This window comes from Sus scrofa, chromosome 2 (genome assembly GCF_000003025.6).
Source record: "Sus scrofa isolate TJ Tabasco breed Duroc chromosome 2, Sscrofa11.1, whole genome shotgun sequence".
NCBI classification, from domain to species: Eukaryota; Metazoa; Chordata; class Mammalia; order Artiodactyla; family Suidae; genus Sus; species Sus scrofa.
Window position 1 is genome coordinate 75047299 of NC_010444.4, and position 19813 is coordinate 75067111.

General features: G+C 55.9%; 1 protein-coding gene across 2 annotated transcripts; it reads left to right on the plus strand.

The window, feature by feature from the left end:
- On the plus strand, positions 1952-18692 carry CACTIN (cactin, spliceosome C complex subunit). 2 transcript variants are annotated; one of them, XM_021084098.1, is made up of 11 exons: positions 1952-2189; positions 5379-5862; positions 8397-8492; positions 8967-9112; positions 10231-10393; positions 10473-10587; positions 14647-14839; positions 15492-15614; positions 15702-15985; positions 16455-16684; positions 18618-18692. In XM_021084098.1, the coding sequence occupies exons 1-11, from the start codon at positions 2017-2019 to the stop codon at positions 18675-18677; spliced, it is 2067 nt and encodes a 688-aa protein (XP_020939757.1). In that variant the 5' UTR covers positions 1952-2016; the 3' UTR covers positions 18678-18692. The 2 variants fall into 2 exon arrangements, with proteins under 2 accessions (XP_020939757.1, XP_020939756.1); XM_021084097.1 differs by lacking the exon at positions 18618-18692 and having other exon boundaries at positions 16455-18006.

A 19813-nucleotide genomic window follows, 5' to 3' on the forward strand; every position in this document is an offset into this window, starting at 1 on the left:
AGGTGATCTCGATTGTGCTCACTTTTTGTTCACAGATGAGGATTCAGATACTCTCAAGGATGTGTCTGCGTTGTGAAAATCATGTTTGGGACCATCCTGTCACCAGAACAACCCGTATTCCATGACAGGCAGTTATCAGGGGTTCCCTCTGTGCCCTCACCCCTACCTGAATCTCAACAACAAGCAGAGCATACAAAGCTAGCATTTAGTGTTGTGTTAGGGAGTTGTGTTACAAGATGAACGTTTAAAGGAGCTCCTGCTGTGGTGCAAAAGAATTTGCAGCGCCAAGACACAGGTTCAATCCCTGTTCCGGCACAGTGGGATAAACGACCCAGAGTTGCCACAACTGGGGCTTGGATCTGATCCCCAGCCTGGCAACTCCATATGCCTTGGGGTGGCTGAAAAAATTAAAAAAAAAAAAAAAAGATAAACATTGAAAGAGGGCAAAGCTGAACCACCAAGTTCAAATCCCAGCTCTATGCTGTCTCATTGGGCACAGAGGTATTAGAATAACATTCCTGGAGTTCCCATCGTGGTGCAGTGGTTAACGAATCTGACTAGGAACCACGAGGTTGTGGGTTCGATCCCTGGCCTTGCTCAGTGGGTTGAGGATCTGGTGTTGCCGCGAGCTGTGGTGTAGTTCACAGACGTGGCTCAGATCCCGCATTGCCGTGGCTCTGGCATAGGCCGGTGGCTATGGCTCTGATTAGACCCATAGCCTGGGAATCTCCATATGCCACCGGAGCGGCCCTAGAAAAGGCAAAAAGACAAAAAATGACATTCCTTCTCTGGTCCTCACTTTCCCCATCTACAAAATGGGTTGATGGGGAATTTAGGTTTTTTTTTTAAGCTTTGACTCCACAACCTTGTAGATCAACTATATTTCTTTCTTTTGTCTTTTTAGGGTCACACCCGTGGCATGTGGAAGTTCCCAGGCTAGAGATTGAATTGGAGCTGCAGGCGCCAGCCTACACCATAGCCACAAAAATGCCAGAGCAGAGCTACCTCTTTGATCTATACCACAGCTCACAGCAATGCTGGGTCCTTAGCGGGGCCAGGGATTGACAAACTTTCGTCCTCATGGATACTAGTCGGGTTCTTTACCAGTGATCCATAATGGGAACTCCCTCAAATATATTTCAATAAAACTTAAAAAAAAAAAAAGCAAGAGTTCCTTTCGTGGCTCAGCAGTTAACGAACCTGACAAGGATCCATGAGGATGCAGGTTCGATCCCTGGCCTCTATTAGTGTGTTAAGGATCCAGCATTGCCCTGAGCTGTGGTGTAGGCTGCAGACGCGGCTTGGATCCTTCGTTGCTATGGCTGTGGTGTAGGCCGGCCCCTGTAGCTCTGATTGGACCCCTAGCCTGGGAACTTCCATATGCCGCGGGTGTGGACCTAAAAAGCCAAAAAGAAAAAAAAAAAAAGCTTAACCCCTGAAACACAGTAAGTATTCATTGGCGGGTGGTAGAGCATGATGATGACTCTCACAGAGGGTCAATCCAGCCTCTAGTGCTTTTCGGTCCCCATCCCAGCTCCTTGAGCTATCTGGACGAGAAACTCCCCGGACACGCCTCCCTTGGCCACGCCTTCTATTGACCCCGCCTCCTAGGCTTCACCCACGCTGGCCCCACTTCCTCTCTGGACGGGCTTCTTCTTGGTCCCGCCTCATCAGGCTCCGCCCCACTCGCAGTTCCTGATTCGCTCTTGCTCAGCCCACAGATGCAGGTTCCCTGAGGCGCGAGGACCCACCTGAGCCTGCCCTTAGTACTGCCTTAAGAGCGAGTCCCCCATCCCTGGCGGCGACAGTCCGGCAGAAGTCCGTCACAGAGGACCCACTTAAGGACAGTTTGGAGGTTACGGGGCTCCAGAGTCCCCGCGGTATGGGGCTGCGGGATGGGTTCCTATCTTCCTGTTCAGGCGCGGACGGGGCAGCGAGGCACGCGCCGCGAGGGAGGAAGGCCCCCGGCGCAGGCCCCGGATATTTGTGTCAGCGCCGCCGGTACCGTCCCAGCCGATGGGTCGGGACACACGCTCGCGTTCGCGGTCCGCTGGTCGCAGGAACCGGAGACAGCGGAGTAGGAGCGGAAGTCGGAGCCGAAGTCGGAGTGGGAGCCATGGGCGGAGAAGCCGACGGCGCCGGGACGACGAGGGGCGGCGCAGGCGGAGGCGGAGGAGCCGGGATCGCAGGTAGGGTAGCTGTGTGAGCCGCGCTGGTGGGTCCGGCTCCAGCCCTCGGGGAGTTGGGAGGCTCCGAGTTAGGGAAGACTTCTTGAAGAAGGGGACGTCTGAGCACGTCGGAATTAACTAGACAGCGACAAGAAAGTGAAAAGCATTCCAAGCAAGGCACCTGGTAGCTGGAGGTACAGCAAGAAGAGCAGTGAGCGGGGCGGAGCGGAGTAGATGAGTTTGGAGAGAAAGTAGGAGACCAGATCGTGCAGTCGTGCGTACCGTGGTAAAGGGTTTGACTGTTATCTGGAGGGCTGTGGAGGATTTTGAACCAGGGAGTGATGTGATCTGGATTACCTTGCAGAACTCCCGCTTGCTTTCGCGTGGAGAAGGGACTGAGTGGGTACGCAAGAGTGACACCAGGGAGGAAAAAAATAGTACAGCTGTCCAGGCAACAGATGATGATGGCTTTCGGGAGAGGTAGGCTGTAATGAGGTACACTGGGAAAAGTAGCTCAATTTGAGAGGGATTTCAGAAGGAGAAGTGACAACCCTTGCTAATGGAGGTAGGCTGTGAGAGGGGAGAATTGTTGATGATGGTGGCAGAAGTCAGTTAATTCCCCAGACTTGGTGCTTAGCTTCCCTTCAGCCCATGGTCCTTTTCTTTTGGAGATGAAACACCTGGATTGAGTTGAGTCTGCTTCAACACAAAGAAATCAGCACCATGATAGGGACTGACTCTCAGACCTGTGTCCCAGTGCTGGCTCAGCCCATAACTGGCTCTGACACTCAGGCCAATCCCTGCCCCACTACGGTCCATGTTTCCTCATCTCTGTCCCCAAGACCTAAATGGGGCTTCTCCATCCATATGCACTGTCTCCTATTACTCCAGCCTGTTCTTCACACATAACCAGACTGGCACTAGTCAGACATAGCTGATCACCCTCTAGGTTTGAGATCTGGCTTTTCCTTTTGAGTCTCATAGGGTTATTCCCATCCAGGAATTCTAGGAAGAAAGAAGGTAGCAGAAATAGTAAAGAGATGGTTTAAACCAGGGTTTAGGAGTCCCAGTGCAGCAGGTTGAGAATCCGACTGCAGGGAATTCCTGTTGTGGCACAGCGGAAGCGAATCCAGCTGGTATCCATGAGGATGCAGTTTTGATCCCTGGCCTTGCTCAGTGGGTCAGGGATCAGCGTTGCCGTGAGCTGTGGTGTAGGCCAGCAGCTGTAGCTCCAATTCCACCCCAAGCCTGGGAACTTTCATATGCTGCAGGTGCAGCCCTCAAAAGACAAAAGCTGAAAAAAAAAAAAAAAAGAATCCAACTTCAGCGGGTCTGGTGCCTGCAGAGATGCAGATTTGATCCCTGGCCCTGTGCAGTGGGTTAAAGGATCCGCCATTGCCACAGCTGTGGTGTAGGTTGTACACCACAGACCCAGAAAAACAAAAAACTAGGCTTAGCAAACTACAGTCTGTGGACCAATAATAGTTTTTACATGTTTAAATGATGAGGGGGAAAAAAATCAAGAGTAATATTTCATGATACGTAAAAATTAGATGAAATTCAAATTTTGAAGAGTTCCTGTCATCGCTCAGCGGTGACGAATCCAACTAGTATCCATGAGGATGCGGGTTCAATCCCTGGCTTTGCTCAGTTGGTTAAGGATCCAGCATTGCCTTGTGAGCTGTGGTGTAGGTCCCAGATGTGGCTCCGATCCAGCATAGCTATGGCTGTGGCATAGGCCAGCAGCTGTTGCTCCAGTTAGACCCCTAGTCTGGGAACTTCCATATGCCATGGGTGTGGCACTAAAAAGCAAAAAAAAAAAAAAAAAAAAAAAAAAAAAAAAGAAGAAGAAGAAGAAGAGAAAAGAAATTCAAATTTTGGTGTCCAGACATAAAATTTTATTGACCAGATTTACAAATCTATGCCCATTTGTTCACGTACTGTCTGTGGCTACTTTTTGTTTGTTTAGGGCCTCACCTGGGCATATGGAAATTCCCAGGCTAGGGGTCAAATTGGAGCTGCAGCTGCCGGCCTACACCACAGCCACAGCCATAGCCACAGCCACACTAGATCTGAGCTGCATCTGTGACCTACACCGTAGCTCACAGCAACACTGGATCCTTAACCCACCGAATGGGGCCAGGGATGGAACCCTCATCCTCATGGATACTAATAGGGTTCGTTACCACTGAGCCACAACAGGAACTCTGTGTTTTCTGAAGATTTTAGTTATTCACAAGACTTAGCCGCCCTAGATAAGGAATTAAGAGTCTGTGTCATTTATGAAGATTTGACCAAATTTGTAGTTTGTATTTAAGGACTTCAAAATAATTGGTTTTCATGGTGTAAGTGTTTGTTTGTTTGTTTGTTTGTTTGTTTTGGGCCATACCTGCAGCCTGCAGAAGTTCCCAAGCCAGGAATCGAAACCATGCCACAACAGCAACCCAAGCTGTTGCAGCAACACTGGATCCTTAACCTGGCGTGCCACAAGCTCACTCCTCATGGTGTAGATTTTTTGACTTGAGCTTAATAAGTGGAGCATTTAATAAAATTAAGACATATTTAGTTTCTCAGAGGCCCCCAACATTAAAGGATCTACCCCCAGTGTTCATAGATTGCCTTCCCTGCCTGTAGTGCCCTTCCATGGCTCTGTTTTCCTGCCATTGTTTCTCCAGTTCACTCCTCCCATCCTGTAGGACCAGTTAAACACCACTCCTGTAAGCCCTCCCTTGACACCTTGGACAGCGCTTACAGCTCATGCACCATCTGGCCCCAGCCTTCCCTCCCTCCCTCCTGCACTCCCCCTTATTCACTCCGCTCCAGCCACACAGACCTACCTGCTACTGCTTGAATATGCCAAGTAAATTCCTGCCCCAGGGCCTTTGCTCTTGCTGTGCCCTCTGTCTAGGTCACCATCTCCCCAAAACTCCCTTCCCTATTTCTCCAATGTTACCTCCTCGGAGAGATCCCCCCTGACCTCCCCATGCCCTAATGCCACATCACTATCTTTGTGATTCATTGTACCATCTAGTGTCACACTGTGTGTTTACTTGTTGACACTGCAAAGCAGGGATTGTCAATGTTTTGGTCATCGCTCTGTCCCCAGAACCTAGAACAGCTCCTGGTACCCATTCGGAGCCCGCTAAACAGCTGTGGAATGGATGCCTGGCCAGCAGGCCATGAGCAGAGCTCTGTGGCTTCCCTCCACAGGTCAGATTCAGATGAAGAGCGGTGGCGGCAGCGGCGAGGCAGGCAGAGCCGGAGCCCCCCACCGCCCCACTGGCGCTCCCAGGACCTGTCCTCTCAGTCCGACTCTGGCGATGAACGGCAGCAACAGCGGGGCCGATGGGCCCGCCGGCGCCGGCAAACACGCTCCTGGACCCCGGGCTCCTCGGCGTCTAGCTCTGCATCCCCAGACCACCCCGCAAGCCCCCGGGAGGCAGCGGAAGCCCTGAGCCAGCGGCAGAGCCTGCAGGAGCGACTGAGGCTGCGTGAGGAGCGGAAGCAGCAGGAGGAGCTGATGAAGGCCTTTGAGACACCTGAGGAGAAGCGGGCACGGCGGCTGGCCAAGAAGGAGGCCAAGGAGAGGAAGAAGCGGGAGAAGATGGGCTGGGGCGAGGAGTACATGGGCTACACCAACACCGACAACCCCTTTGGTGACAACAACCTGCTGGGCGCCTTCATCTGGAACAAGGTGAGCCCGGTGCAGCCGCCGTGGGCCCTGGCGCTTGGTCCTGGCAGGTCCTGCCTGTCTTTCTGCTGCTTTGTGCTTCAGACACTGTTCACAGCTTCTGTTTTAAAAGACTGTGGCGTTCCCAGCACACGTTCCCAGCTTGTACCTTGCTGTTGAGCGTGCGTCCTTATGCACATGCACACTGAATTCTGCCAGTTTTCACCACCTGGACTGTCTCTTGCAGTGTAGAATTTCAGTGCCTTCTGCCCACAGAACCAGCCTAACCTCAGGCGTGACGGGAGAACAGGTTCTCAGCATCATACGCCCAGGGTAGCATTCCACGATCACCTCAGAGCTGTCACCTCGTCCTTGAGATGAAAACGACACAGTCTCTTACCTGCCAATGGTGGCCTTGGGCACGTGGCTTAAAACACTAGAACCTCCCCCCCAGTTCTGGAGGCCAGAAGTGCAAAATCAGGATGTCGGCAGAGCCACATTTCCTCCGGAGGTTCTAGGGGAGAATCTTTTCTTGCTTCTTCCAGCCGGCCACCCTTGGCAGATAGCTGTGTCACTGCACTCTGCCTCTGTTGTCACACTGCTGTCTTCCCTCCATGTCTTTGTCTTCACCCGGCCTTCTCCTGTGTCTCTATCCAAATGTCCCTCTTCTTACAAGGACACCAGTCTTTAGCTTAGGGCCCAGCCTGACCCACTATGGTATCAACTAATTACATCCACAGAGATCCTCTTTCCAAATGGGTCCCATTCACAGGTTCTGGGGCTTGGGAGTGGACCTGTCTTTTTGGAGGACGCAGTTCGACCTGACACAGTGGTGGGGGAGGATGAGAGCAGGCGGGCACTGGCAGAAGACGTCTTGGCGAGCCACCTGCACTCTGGGCTCAACCACCTCAGGGCCTTTGCACTCACCCTTCCTCTCCCTGGAAGGCTCTCCAGCCCTTCCCAAGGCTGGTTCTTTCTCACCCTTCAATTCTCTGCTGACATACGTCCCTTGGTCCCTCAGGACCCCGGAATTCTTTATTAGGGCACTGCCTTTCCCTTCCTAGTGCTCTATCAGCAAACGTGACCCACACATCTGCCGGGTGCCGGACACTGCGTGGGTCCTGGCCATGTGTCACATACCTGCAGTCTCTTGGGGGAGACTGACTATAACTAAGGCAATTAGCCAAGAGTACAGAGGAGGGAATGAAGGCGGGTGGCAGGCGGCTGCCACAGCTGTAGTTTAAACACGCAGTTCTGAAATTGTCTCGTTGCAGAGGTGATGACATCTAAACACACATCGCACTTTCTAGCATGTAATTCCTGCTGGACTGTGAGCTCCAGGGGGCAGGTTCCAACCGTAGGCCCTGGCACGCAGAAGACACTCACTAAATGAATTGGCTGGCCTCCAGGCGTTCCTCTAAGGGGAGGCCTCCATTGGCCCTCCGGCGAGAAGCACATTTGGGGTCAGTCCCAGCTCGGCCTCTGAAGCCTCTCTAGTCCAGGGAAGGTGCTAGGCAGCCCAGCACTTTGGGTGACATCACACATCTTGTTTCCATGTCCTCAGGGTGGCTGGTCAGGCATGATGTTGGTCACAGATGTGCCTCTGTGCCAGGTGTGGGTCAGAGGGCCCTGTGTGTGTGTTCACGTGTTGGCTCTCCTCACCGCAGCCTTGTCAGCATCAGGCCACCAGGCCGCTCGCCAAGGGCAGAGACCTGGGGTCTGAAATGAGGCTGTCCACCTCCTGCCTATGCTGTCAGCTGCTGTTCTGTGTGGCCATGCAGACGGGAAGCACGGTCCTTGTCAATCTGTGTGGCGGCCCAGGCTGGGGCTGAGGAGGCCAAGAGCACCCTGGGCGGTGAGGGGTGGCCTCGACTGGGCAGCCCTGTGCCACATTGGTGGCACAGGGGCTTGTTGAGTACCCCTCAGAGCCCAGAGAGGTTGGCACCTGGCACCAGCAACAATTGTAAGATGATGCTGAGGGAGCGAAGGGGCTCCAGGAGCCTGTGCAGAGGCTCCCCCCGACAGGGGTTCCCCCCGACAGGGTGGAACTGCTTGCTGTGTTCGGTGCTTCAAGGGGTCTGTGAGCAGGGCAGCTTGTCATACCCAGCAGGTATGCTTTCCATCTTGTTTGGGCGCTGGTTCTGCCTCTCCCCCTGTCAGCTGGGGTCTGACCTGCCGAGGGCTTGGACACCATCTAGCTGGTGCAGCTGGGCTTTTATGTAAAGCACCAGGCCCCGAGGAAGACTCTGCTGTGTGTGACTTCATGAGTCCAGCAAGGGTGGGGCTGCCTCTCCTCTATGAGCACACAGCTCAGAGACAAGGGCACCGCGCTGTTGGAACGTACTGAGCTACTGGGGCCGCATCTTCCAGTGGAAGTTGGGGTGTGGCCGTGGGTAGGTCCCATCTCCCTCAGCCTTGTGCTCATCGGCAGAGCCATGCTCTGGTCTGGTGGGTCTCCACCTCATAGACCAGCGCCTGGAAGGCAGTGCTGGGTGTTCCTGGGGAAGGTGGCAAAAGGAGGCATCTCCCCTTAATGGGCATGTGGTTGGCCCTTCCAGGCCCTGGAGAAGAAGGGGATCAGCCATCTGGAGGAGAAAGAGCTGAAGGAGCGGAACAAGAGGATCCAGGAGGACAACCGGCTAGAGCTACAGAAGGTGGGGCGCCCCAGGCTACCCTCCCTTCCTGAGGGCTCCAAGGCTGGCTCACCCTGGCTTATGTCAAGAGTCACCTGATTGGCTTACATGGAAAGGTCGGGGGACATTGGCTTTAGGCATGGTGGGATCCAGGGGCTCAGACAGTGATTCCAGAGAGCTCTTTCCCCACCTAGGCTCTGCTAGCCTCTGGGATTGACTAAAGCCCTCCTTGCAGGGTGGCTGAAGGGGCCCTGGCTGCTGTGTCTCTAGAAGAAAGAGGGCCCCTTCTGCCCCAGGGTCTACCCAGAGCCTCAGGCATCTCTGGACCAATTCCTTTGCCCAGAGCCAGCAGTCTAGGGCCAAGGCATGGTTATTGTCCTGCCCCCATACTAGGGAAACACTAAAGAAACCCCAGGGCCTGAGAGGATGCAGGGTAGAACCCACAGACCCACATGGTCTGCTGCTGTACCCTCATCCTGCCTGTGTGCCCCCCAGGTGAAGCAGCTGCGGCTGGAGCGGGAGCGGGAGAAGGCCATGCGGGAGCAGGAGCTGGAGATGCTGCAGCGGGAGAAGGAAGCAGAGCACTTCAAGACATGGGAGGAGCAGGAGGACAACTTCCACCTCCAGCAGGCCAAGCTGCGGTGCGGGCAGTGCAGGGCCCTCTATCTTCTCTCCCCTCTTTCTGGAGCCCAGCCTTGCTGCCTGGAGCCTGCCACCCTGGCTGCCCTTTGCCACTCGGGTCTCTACCCACTACTCCCTTGGGGTCCCTCCCTGACCCCCTTTCTGGCACCACTTTTCGTCTGCTTCCTTCATCATGCCTGTTTCCCCCTATGGGGCTGGGGGGACATCTGAACACACCTCTGAAGAGAGGGTGCTGGGTTCTTGGCCAGCCCCAACTGGCTGGGCCCTCCTGCCCACCGCCCACAAGGTGGTTCATTCGTAAGCCCTGTTCACAGACAAGAAAAGTGAAGCTCCTTGGGCCTTGTGAGTTGCCTTAAGGTCACACGGTGTCACGGGGTATCAGCCCAGGCCCAGCCCACTTCTCACCTTGCTGTCTACCAGTCCCCAGGGGTCAGCTCTGCCTGGCCGAGGGGCTCTTTGGGGTTGGACCAGGGTCCGCCTCTCATGAGTGTCCCTGTGAACAGCGCTGAGGCTCCAGGTCCTTCACCCTTGGCTGCCCTCTCTGCCCTCTGTCCCCACCCACCCACTGCCCTTTAGACCCCGCCTCCTATCTCTGCCCCTGTCAGGGCCATGTCTTCTGACTGACCAGTCTTTTATGTATTTATTGTTGTCTTTTTGCCTTTTCTAGGGCCGCTCTTGTGGCATATGGAGGTTCCTGGGCTAGGGGTCGAATCAGAGCTGTAGCTGCCAGCCTACGCCAGAGCCACAGCAACGTGGGATCTCAGCTGCGTCTGCCACCCACACCACAGCTCACGGCAATGCCGGATCCTTCACCCACTGAGCAAGGGCAGGGACTGAACCCACACCTCATGGTTCCTAGTCGGATTCGTTAACCACTGCGCCACGACAGGAACTCTGGGAACTCCAATTTTATTTTATTTTATTTTTTTGTCTTTTTGCTGACTGACCTGTCTTGCTTCTTCACCTGATGCCCTCTCTTCCAGGAAGCCTTCTCTGACCACACCCACTGTGGGCTGGACTGCTCCCCTGGCTTCCAGCCTGGTCAACCCTCAAGGGCAGGGTCTTCAAGAGGGAGGGCACACCCCCGGATCTGACACTGCCCTCTGCTCTCTGGCAGCTCCAAGATCCGCATCCGGGATGGGCGGGCCAAGCCCATTGATCTGTTGGCCAAGTACATCAGCGCTGAGGACGACGACCTGGCCGTGGAGATGCACGAGCCCTACACTTTCCTCAATGGCCTCACGGTGGCCGACATGGAGGACCTGCTGGAGGACATCCAGGTACTGCCCTGCTGCCTGTCCCACCGCCACACCCACACCCGGGCGTGCCTTCACGCACTGTCTGCGCCTCCGCCTCCAGGTGTACATGGAGCTGGAGCAGGGCAAGAATGCCGACTTCTGGCGGGACATGACCATCATCACGGAGGATGAGATCTCCAAACTCCGCAAGCTGGAAGCCTCGGGCAAGGGGCCAGGTAATGTGGGCCGGACCACCAGAAACACATCGGGCTGTGCCCTCGGGGAGGCACATCAGGGTCTGGTGGGAGCCACTGGGGGCCAGGTGGTTCAACCGAAGATTCCGGCCCTCTGCAGGCTTGTTTCCGCTCTGTGGCTTCTGTGACCCTGCCAGGGCCTCTCTGCAGGCCACCAGGGGGCAGCACGGGTGCTGGGCAGCTGGTCCTGCCGGCAGCTCCCCAGCTGGGGTGGGGGCTCACCCAGCAGCACCCGCTGGCTTCCTTTAAACAATCACTGAGCGCTTGGCTTCCGTGGGAGCAGCGCCAGCGAGGCTTTTCTGTTTGGGTTTCAAGTTTTCAGCAGAGGCTCAGTCTGTTTGAGAGTAGGACCTGACTCTGCTTTGCGGGAACCTCTGGAGCCTGGCGTTTGCTTTTAATCAACTTTTCTTTTCATCAAAATGATTGCATGCATATAATTGGAAGGGAAACATGCTCTAAAGCAGGGTGTCTGCCCCTAGCACTGTTGACATATGGGCCCAGACCAGTCTCTGTGGGGCCATCCTGGTTGCTGTGGGGTGTAGAAGAGCATCCGGGCCCCACCTACTTCGTGCCAGGAGCCCCTCAGGCATGACAGCCACACATGTCCCCTGACATGCCCCAGTGTCCCCTGGGGGGAGTCAGATTCAACTCCAGTTGAGAGCAACTGTCCTAAAAGCTCAGTCCCACCTCTCCCACCCTCCCACTTCCCTGAGGCTACTGGCCTTTTTTTTTTTTATATAGGGTCACACTCACAGCCATAGCCACAGCAATGCTGAATCTGAGCCTCATGTGCAACCTACACCACAGCTCACAGCAACACCGGATCCTTAACTGACTGAGCAAGGCCAAGGATTGATCCTGCGTCCTTGTGGATACTAGTCATTGGTTTCCACTGAGCTGTGATGGGAACTTGTGAAGCTACTGGCTACCGATGTCCATATCGCTAAGCTCTTGCTCTTTTCACCCACCCTCAGTGGCTGAGGACAAATGCGCTCCCTTCCCTGAGCCTGTGTAAATATCCATTGCTCAGATAGGGTCATTCGGGTGGTTTCCTTCCTCTTAGGAAAAGGAGGAACATCTTTTATCTTTAAGTGGGGTTTTGTGTCTCAGACGTCTTAGCAGGGTGCATCCTGTAGTAATTTCCAGAGAAAGAAAGAGACTGCCACCAGAAACGCATGTTCAGGAGCTCCTGTTGTGGTGCAGCAGAAACGAATCCGACTGGTATCCATGAGGTTGCAGTGTGCTGTGGTGCAGGTCGCAGGCGCGGCTTGGGTCCTGCATTGCTGTGGCTGTGTTGTAGACTGGCAGCTACAGTTCCGATTAGACCGCTAGCCTGGGAACCTCCATGTGCCGCAGGTGCAGCTCTTAAAAAAAAAGCAAAAAAAAAAAAAAAAAAAAGAAGGAAAGAAGTGCATGTCCCAAGAGTTCCAATTGTGACTCAGTGGAAACAAATCTGATTAGCATCCGTAAGGTTGCGGGTTTGATCCCTGGCCTCGCTCAGTGGGTTAAGGATCTGGCGTTGCCGTGAGCTGTGGTGTAGGTCGCAGACACGGCTCAGATCCTATGTTGCTGCACCTGTGGTGCAGGCCAACAGCTACAGCTCTCATTAGTGCCCTAGCCTGGGAACCTCCATATGCCGCAGGTGCAGCCCTAAAAAGGCAAAAGAAAAAAAGAAATGCATGTCCAGGGAGTTCCCGTTGTGGCTCAGTGGAAAGGAACCCAACTAGTATCCATGACAATTTGGGTTCCATCGCTGTCCTCACTCAGTGGGTTAACCATTCAGCTCGGATCCTGTGTTTCTGTGGCTGTAGTATAGGCCAGCAGCTGCAGCTCTCATTGGACCCCTAGCCTGGAAACTTCCATATGCCACACCTGCTACGCTAAAAAGCAAAAAAAAAAAAAAAAAGAAAGAAAGAAAAGACATGTGTGTCCAAAAACATCTCCTCTGGTGCCATGGGGCTGGTCAGGAGGGTGCTGCAGGGCCCTTGGACAGAACAGCAGTTACGACCCTGAGTACAAACCCAGGCCGCTGTGGATACCAGGGACCATTTGGCAGTCTCCCAAGAGGCCAGTTGTCCCTTTTGTTGCACAAGGATGAGAAAACACCCCTGGGAGGGTCACGTGAATAGAAGTGAGTGCGTGGTTGTCAGGCACTCAGAACAGCACCCACCGTTATGATCCGCACAGTCAGGAAGTGTCTTCCCTCTCCGGCCACAGGGCTGGGTCTTGCAGCTCAGGGATCAGGGCTGTTTCCTTCAGATGCAGAAGCCCCACCTGTGGCTGAGGAACAGTGTGAAGGGACATTGTGTCCCCCTTCTGTTCCCTCCTGGTTCTCTGTGTTTGTTTCTTCTTTCGGCCTCATTTCCAAGAGAAGGGAGTTGCAAGGTTTGATTCCACTGTTCCCAAGTCCCATGGATGCTGGCCTTCCCTTTCCCTTTCCTCTTCCCTCTCCCCCACTTTTTTTTTTTTTTTTTTTTTTTTTTTAAGCTGGGAAATCCTAACAACAGGGTGTGCGGTAGAAAGCAGGTCCCCAGATGCCCTATGCTCTCCCATTGGCTCCCTCCCCTTACAATCCCTGTGGGCCTCCCAGAGGCATCTCTGAGGACATGCCTTCCCCCCACCTAGACTGGGCCCCCCTGCTCCCGGTGCTGCCTGCTCTCCTGAAGCGCTGTCGCAGAGGCACTCAGTAGGCAAGCTCCAGCTGGGTCTGTTGCTAGACATTTGGGTGGCGTCCAAACCCAGAACCTGGCTTCCCTTAAACAATTGTTTAGCAGCTGTGGCTTCCGTGGGAGGAGCGACCATGGGGACTGTTTGGGTTTTAAGTTTTCTTTGGTGGTTCCATCCTTTTGAGTGAGTGCTGGCTCAGCTTCTGTTTGAGTCAAGTGCAGGACGTGGTCCATTTCGGGGCATGGGTTGGGGGTGGCGGGGTATCATCAAATTCATGGAGGTCCTGTGATATTTATGCACCTGCCACAAACTGAGGCCAGAGTGCTGGCCCTGTGGGTCCTCCGCTGGGTTCAGGGCTGCTTGGAAGCCCAGCAGAGGGTGGAGTCTCAGGATGCTGAGTCCAGGGTCCCCAGTTGGTTGGCTGAAGGGATTCTGATCAGCTGGGACCCTTTGTCCACTGGCAGGGGTCACAGAAGCCAGCCTTTGAGTGGCAAGCAAAAGCTAGCCACCTGCCCCCACATTCACAACAGCTGGGCCCAGCACAGGAAACAGCTGGAGACCCGGGACAGTCCTTGCTGCTGGGAAGCCTGGAGTAGGGCATCCAGGCCAGGGGAGCAATCTGGTGGTCGGGGAAGGCTTCCCAGTGAAGGGATGTTCTTGCTGAGGACTGAAGACGGGTGAGATCTAGGAGGTGAATTGGGTGGAGGAAGAACTTATTGCTGGTGGAAGGCACCTCCCACATGTGCAAAGGCCTTGGGGCAGAGGGGTGGAGGACAAGCTTGGGGTCTGCTGAGCAGTAAACAAGGAGGCCATTGTGATGAAGAGGTCACGTCAGGCACCATGTTGACCCTCAGAGGCCTCCAGGTCTAGCAAGGTGGGTGCGGGCAGCGTGTGCCTGGGCACCACAGCCCATAATAGGTGCTGGGACAGGCTCCCCTGCAGGACAGAGCGGGCCAGGTTTGGTCTCCCTGGGTTTCACAGAGGGGAAAAACTGAGCCCCAGGTCACACAGCAGGGACTGGCAGAGCAGGATCTGAACTCTGGAGGGCTCGGCTACCAGGTAAACCCTCCTGGCTCCACGTGGTACAGGGCAGGCAGTCTGGGTCCAGGTGCTCAGACTTGACTGGCAGGTCAGAATCACTAGGGGAGGGCTGAGTCTGAAATGCCTGCCAGCCTCCCTGATGCCCAGGGAGTCAGAACCATCCTGGCTGGGATCCGCATCCTGTCACCAGCTTAATGTTCAAGGGATCCAGTCAGGACCGAACCCCATGTCAGGAAGGAGACAAGGCCCTGGCAGCTGAGATGATTGTGGGGAGAGCAGAGAGGTTAGGACCTAGGCCCAGCCCCACGGTGAGCAGCCTCCACCCCACTGCAGGTGAGCGGCGAGAGGGGGTCAATGCCTCGGTCAGTTCTGATGTGCAGTCGGTCTTCAAGGGGAAGACGTACAGCCAGCTGCAGGTCATCTTCCAGGGCATCGAGGGAAAGATCCGGGCCGGGGGCCCCAACCTGGACATGGGCTACTGGGAGAGCCTGCTGCAGCAGCTGCGCGCCCACATGGCACGTGCCAGGTGAGCCAACGGGGCCTTCCAGCCAGCGGCAGGGCAGCACCCCAGCCAGAAGGCCTCCCACCTGGCACTCAGCAGACTGCCCGCCTTCTTTCCAGCCTTTACTGAGCACCTGCTCTTTGTTTTCCCCTGGTCATCAGGCATCACAGGAAGCCCCAGAGGCCACCGTCCCCCCTTCCTTAGCACGTCCCCCCTTCCTTAGCACGTCCCCCCTTCCTTAGCACCCCCCCCCACGAGTTCTCCCAGTCCTTGGCACCACTGTGTAAACACAGCGCCTGTCTGCTGCTACTTCTAAGCAGTAGTGCTTCTAAATTTAAACACTTCCACACCTTCCCTGTGTCCTGTTCCGGCCCTGCTTGGCCCTTAAGTCAGCCTGCATGTGAATGCCCCGGTACAGGGACCTGCCCCTTCCTGGCCAAGGGACAGCTCTCCAGGGTCTATGACTCGGAATCCCATTTTCTCATGGCCAAAAACCTGGGCCTTGAACTGGCCTCACCTGGGCAGAGCCTCCACCTGTGCTGTGGTCACTTGCTGCCCCCTTGGCCTCCAGGCCCTTGCAGCCAAAGTGGCGGGGGGGAGGGTGCTGCAGGGCATGAGAAAGCCTGAGGAGACTTCCCCTTGGAGTGTCAAGGTGACCACCCAGCCTAAATTCCAGGCTCCGAGAGCGGCACCAGGATGTGCTGCGGCAGAAGCTGTACAAACTGAAACAGGAGCAGGGGGTGGAGAGCGAGCCCCTGTTCCCCATTCTCAAGCAGGAGCCGCAGTCTCCCAGCCACAGGTAGGCCAGGGGTATGGACTCCCCGTTGGGGCTGGGGGCCCCGCCCGCTGTCCACTGCCTCAGCCCATCCCCACCGTGTCTCCGCAGTGTGGAGCCAGAGGACCCCGCTCCCACCCCGCCTGGACCCTCCTCGGAGGGCGGTGCTGAGGCCGAGGTGGCAGAAGGAGCAGCGCCGGCGGAGGCCGAGGCCGATGGGGAGGCGGTGCTCATGGAAGAAGATCTGATCCAGCAGAGCCTGGACGACTACGACGCTGGCAAGTACAGCCCGCGGCTGCTCACAGCCCATGAGCTGCCACTGGACGCCCACGTGCTGGAGCCAGATGAAGACCTGCAGCGCCTGCTGCTGTCCCGGCAGCAGCTCCAGGTCACAGGTGTGTGGCGGGGGCGGAGGGAGTCCAGGGGTGAATCTGCTCTCAGCCTCCGTCCATTCACTGGTTCACTTGCTCAGTCGTTGCCCCACCCACACAGGGATGCTTGGTTTTACTTCCTGCACCCAGTGGTGCTGTGAGCTCCTTACCCCACCCGTTTGCCCGGGCCTTGGGCTCCCTGGGCAGCCGTCCTCTTCCCTGGTACTGAGGGGAGACAGGCTTGTTAAGGTCCTGACCCCCCGAGGGAGGGAGCGCCTTGTGGGCCTCTAACTGCCAGACTCTTGGGCCAGCTCAGCAGGGTTCACTTGGTGTTTGGTGCCCAGCCAGGAGGACGGGGCACAGGGCAGGTGGGCACATTGGGGGCTGCCCCTCTGTGGACCTCAGCTTCTCCAGCAAGAGGCCTGGGAGGGGGAAGTGAGACCAAGGAGGGAGGCTGGCGGTGCCATGGTCCCTTAACTGGCCCTTCCTGCAGGCGACGCAAGCGAGAGCGCCGAGGACATCTTCTTCCGGCGGGCCAAGGAGGGCATGGGCCAGGACGAGGCACAGTTCAGCGTGGAGATGCCGCTGACCGGCAAAGCCTACCTGTGGGCTGACAAGTACCGGCCGCGGAAGCCGCGCTTCTTCAACCGTGTGCACACAGGCTTCGAGTGGAATAAGTACAACCAGACGCACTATGACTTCGACAACCCCCCGCCCAAGATCGTGCAGGGCTACAAATTCAACATCTTCTATCCAGACCTCATCGACAAGCGCTCCACGCCCGAGTACTTCCTGGAGGCCTGCTCCGACAACAAGGACTTCGCCACCCTGCGCTTCCACGCTGGGCCACCCTACGAGGACATCGCCTTCAAGATTGTGAACCGCGAGTGGGAATACTCCCACCGCCATGGCTTCCGCTGCCAGTTTGCCAATGGCATCTTCCAGCTCTGGTTCCACTTCAAGCGCTACCGCTACCGGCGGTGATGGCCAGGCCTCGTCCCGGAGCCCTGCGACCTCCCCGGCGGGCCTGCAAAGCTGGCAGCCTCCTCCCCTCTGGCAGAGTGTGAACAGGGGTCACGGCAGAGCCTCCCTCGAAAAGTTCAGGGGACACATGGACAGGCTGGCCTGGGGCGCTGAAGCACGGGAGGAGCTGCTGATGGAATTTTCAGAGCCAGGGAACTCAACACGAGTCACACGACCAAGCCCCACATCACCTGCCCTAAGCCAGGGCTGCTGGGAGCTTGCCAGGTGTTGATCAGCCCCTCTACATGGCCGGCAGTTGCAGGACCGGCGGGATCCAGGTTCCAGGCCATCCAGGGCCACCATCAGCTCTGCTGTCCCCCCAGCTCGCCCATGGTGCTGGCTGTGGGTCAGTCTCCTCCCGATGGGCATGGAGGACATGACATCACCCACCATCAGGTCTGGGAACATCCTTCCATGGCCGTAGAGCGCAAGAGTTCCCATGACCTAGCCCTTGGGTGTGGCTGCAGTGCCTCCTCTGGCCTGGTCCTTTGGGCATCCCTCAAGGCAGCTTCCTTCCCAGCTGCCAGAGCTGCCCTCCTCATCCCTTGTCCCAGACAGGGACAGACGAGGGCCTGACAGGTACGATCACTCACCCAGTCACAGACTGAAATCATCCACCAGGCCAGCCAACCCTAGAAACAGATATTTTTTTTTCCTGCATCCACGGCATGCAGAAGTCCCCAGGCCAGGGATCGAACCCACGCCATGGCAGTGACCCCAGCCACTATAGTGACAACACTGGCTACCCGCTGTGCTACCAGCGAACTCCCAGGGACAGATTTCTTTTTAACTTTTTCTTATGGAGATATTTCCAACCTTAAGTGGGAAGAAGCCTCAAGGGCCGCTTTCCAGCTCCTCAGACAGCGCTGCCCAAACACCCTGTTTCACCTGGAAACATTTCAGGTTATTTCTCTAAAAAGACTTTTTTAGGTGGGGGGGAGGGGAAATCTTGTTTATTTTCATTTAATTGATCTACTTGTGAGATTGCATGTTTTTTTAATAAACATTTTATTTTAGATTAATTTTAGATTTTCAGAAATGCTGCAAAAACAGTCTAATGTTCCCACACCCAGCTGTCTCCACTGTTAACGGCTTCCATAACCACAGCACATCTGTTACAACTAAGGCACTAAACAACTAAGGAGACCTTTTGAAAACAACCACAACACCTAAAAATAGTCAATGATAGTTTGAGGGCGCTCTTCCCAGCCTGAGGGTTTCCTCCATCTTTGTCCCCACCCTCAGCCTCACTTCTCAGAAGGAGGTTGTGATCCTAAACACTCCAAGAGGTGAGTAGCTGCTCAGCCAGGCCCAGGGACAGTATGCGGCAGTGTCTGGGGACATCTGTGGATGTCACGGACTTGGGGGGGCTCCTGGCATTGAGTGCATGGGGACCAGGGCGACTGCTTCACCCCCCACAAGTGCCCGGGGTCCCCCACAGAGTGGGATCTGGCCCCAGTGTACACAGTGCCAAGACTGACGCTCCCCAGGCCACTGGTCATCTCCCAACCCTGACTTAACGATATCCCAGGAACCTGTGCTTTAGCTCTGGCCCACACGGCCCTGACCCACTCCACACAAGCTCGCATGGCAGTGAACACATTCTAGACAGCAGGGCTTAGGGACTCAGCAGGGAAGAGCATCTGGTCAAGGGGCACCCACTCCCTGCCTCAGCCAGCTTGGTCCAGGATAAAGAATACCTGTATGGCAGTACCCACACTGTGATGCCATACTGTGACGATATCCATCCCCTTTGGAACCCTTCACAGACATCAGTAGCAATCTTAGACTCCTCTAGGCAGCCACTGCCAATTGCTCCCTGGCCTGCTCCACTGTCCCTGAGTGTGGGACAGGCCTCTGGTAGCAAGGGTTGAGTTGGGGGCACAGCCAGGAGGCACTTTGACCCCTAGTGCGGTGCTTGGTCACCAGGTGGTTAGGGTTCTGTTCTGTTCTCAGACCATGGGCTCTACGTGGTGTGGATGGCCTGGCTTTTAGCCAGTGTTTTCTGGCCCTCACACGAGCCCCACAAGGGAGCATTTATGTCCATCTGGGGAAACAAGCTCACAGAGGCTCATGTTTTCAAGCCTAGAAAGCAGCAGAGTTAGAACTTGAGTTTCTCCAACCTCCCATTCCCAGCCTGTTTCCTCAGCTGCTCGTCCTCCCATCCCCAGCATCCTGGCTCTTCTGCAGTTTCAGGCAGGGGGTCGACCCTAAGGGAGGGGGTGGTGGCTATGGAAAGGCAGAGCAAGGTGGCTATGCCCAGAACTTGCTGAGTGCATGTTGAGCCAGGAGCCCCCAGTCCAGAGGGAGGAGAGCTGGCCTCAGATGTCCTTCAGGCAAGAAGTCAGGCTGGGGCTGGGGAGGCACTGGGGCTGGGGGAGCCCCAGAAGGGACACTAATGGCTCCCTGAAGGAAATGCAGGGCCTGGAAGGATGGCGCGGCAGAGAAGGAGAGTGAGGCCTGCCTTACAGAGAAAAAGGCAGCAGGTGTGTCCAGGGCAGGGCAACAGGCCCAGCAGCTGGGCTTACACTGGGGCACTGGGGAGCCATAGAAGGTGAGAGAGCTGGGCAGGGCCACAAACTGGGTGTCAGACCCCTCTGGAGGCAAACTAGAGGCACCACACCTACTCAGCTGTCCCATGACGCCCCCCACCCCAGGCTCAATGTCCACCCAGCGTCTGTCCCTCAAGCTGGCTCCTAACCCCCCCTACCTCAGCCTTTTCCTGCCTGAAGCTAAGAATAGACCCTCTCTGCCTGGCTCCCATGGGAAACCACAGCCATGGGGGTCACATCCTGAGCCTGGCCTCCATTCCCATCATCTGGCCCCCTA

Coding starts and splice junctions, on each gene's coding strand:
- CACTIN (XM_021084097.1), top strand. CDS start 2,017: ATGGGTCGGGACACACGCTCGCGTTCGCGGTCCGCTGGTCGCAGGAAC. Junction 10,588..14,646: donor AGCCTCGGGCAAGGGGCCAG/GTAATGTGGGCC, acceptor ACCCCACTGCAG/GTGAGCGGCGAGAGGGGGTC. Junction 15,986..16,454: donor GCAGCAGCTCCAGGTCACAG/GTGTGTGGCGGG, acceptor CCCTTCCTGCAG/GCGACGCAAGCGAGAGCGCC.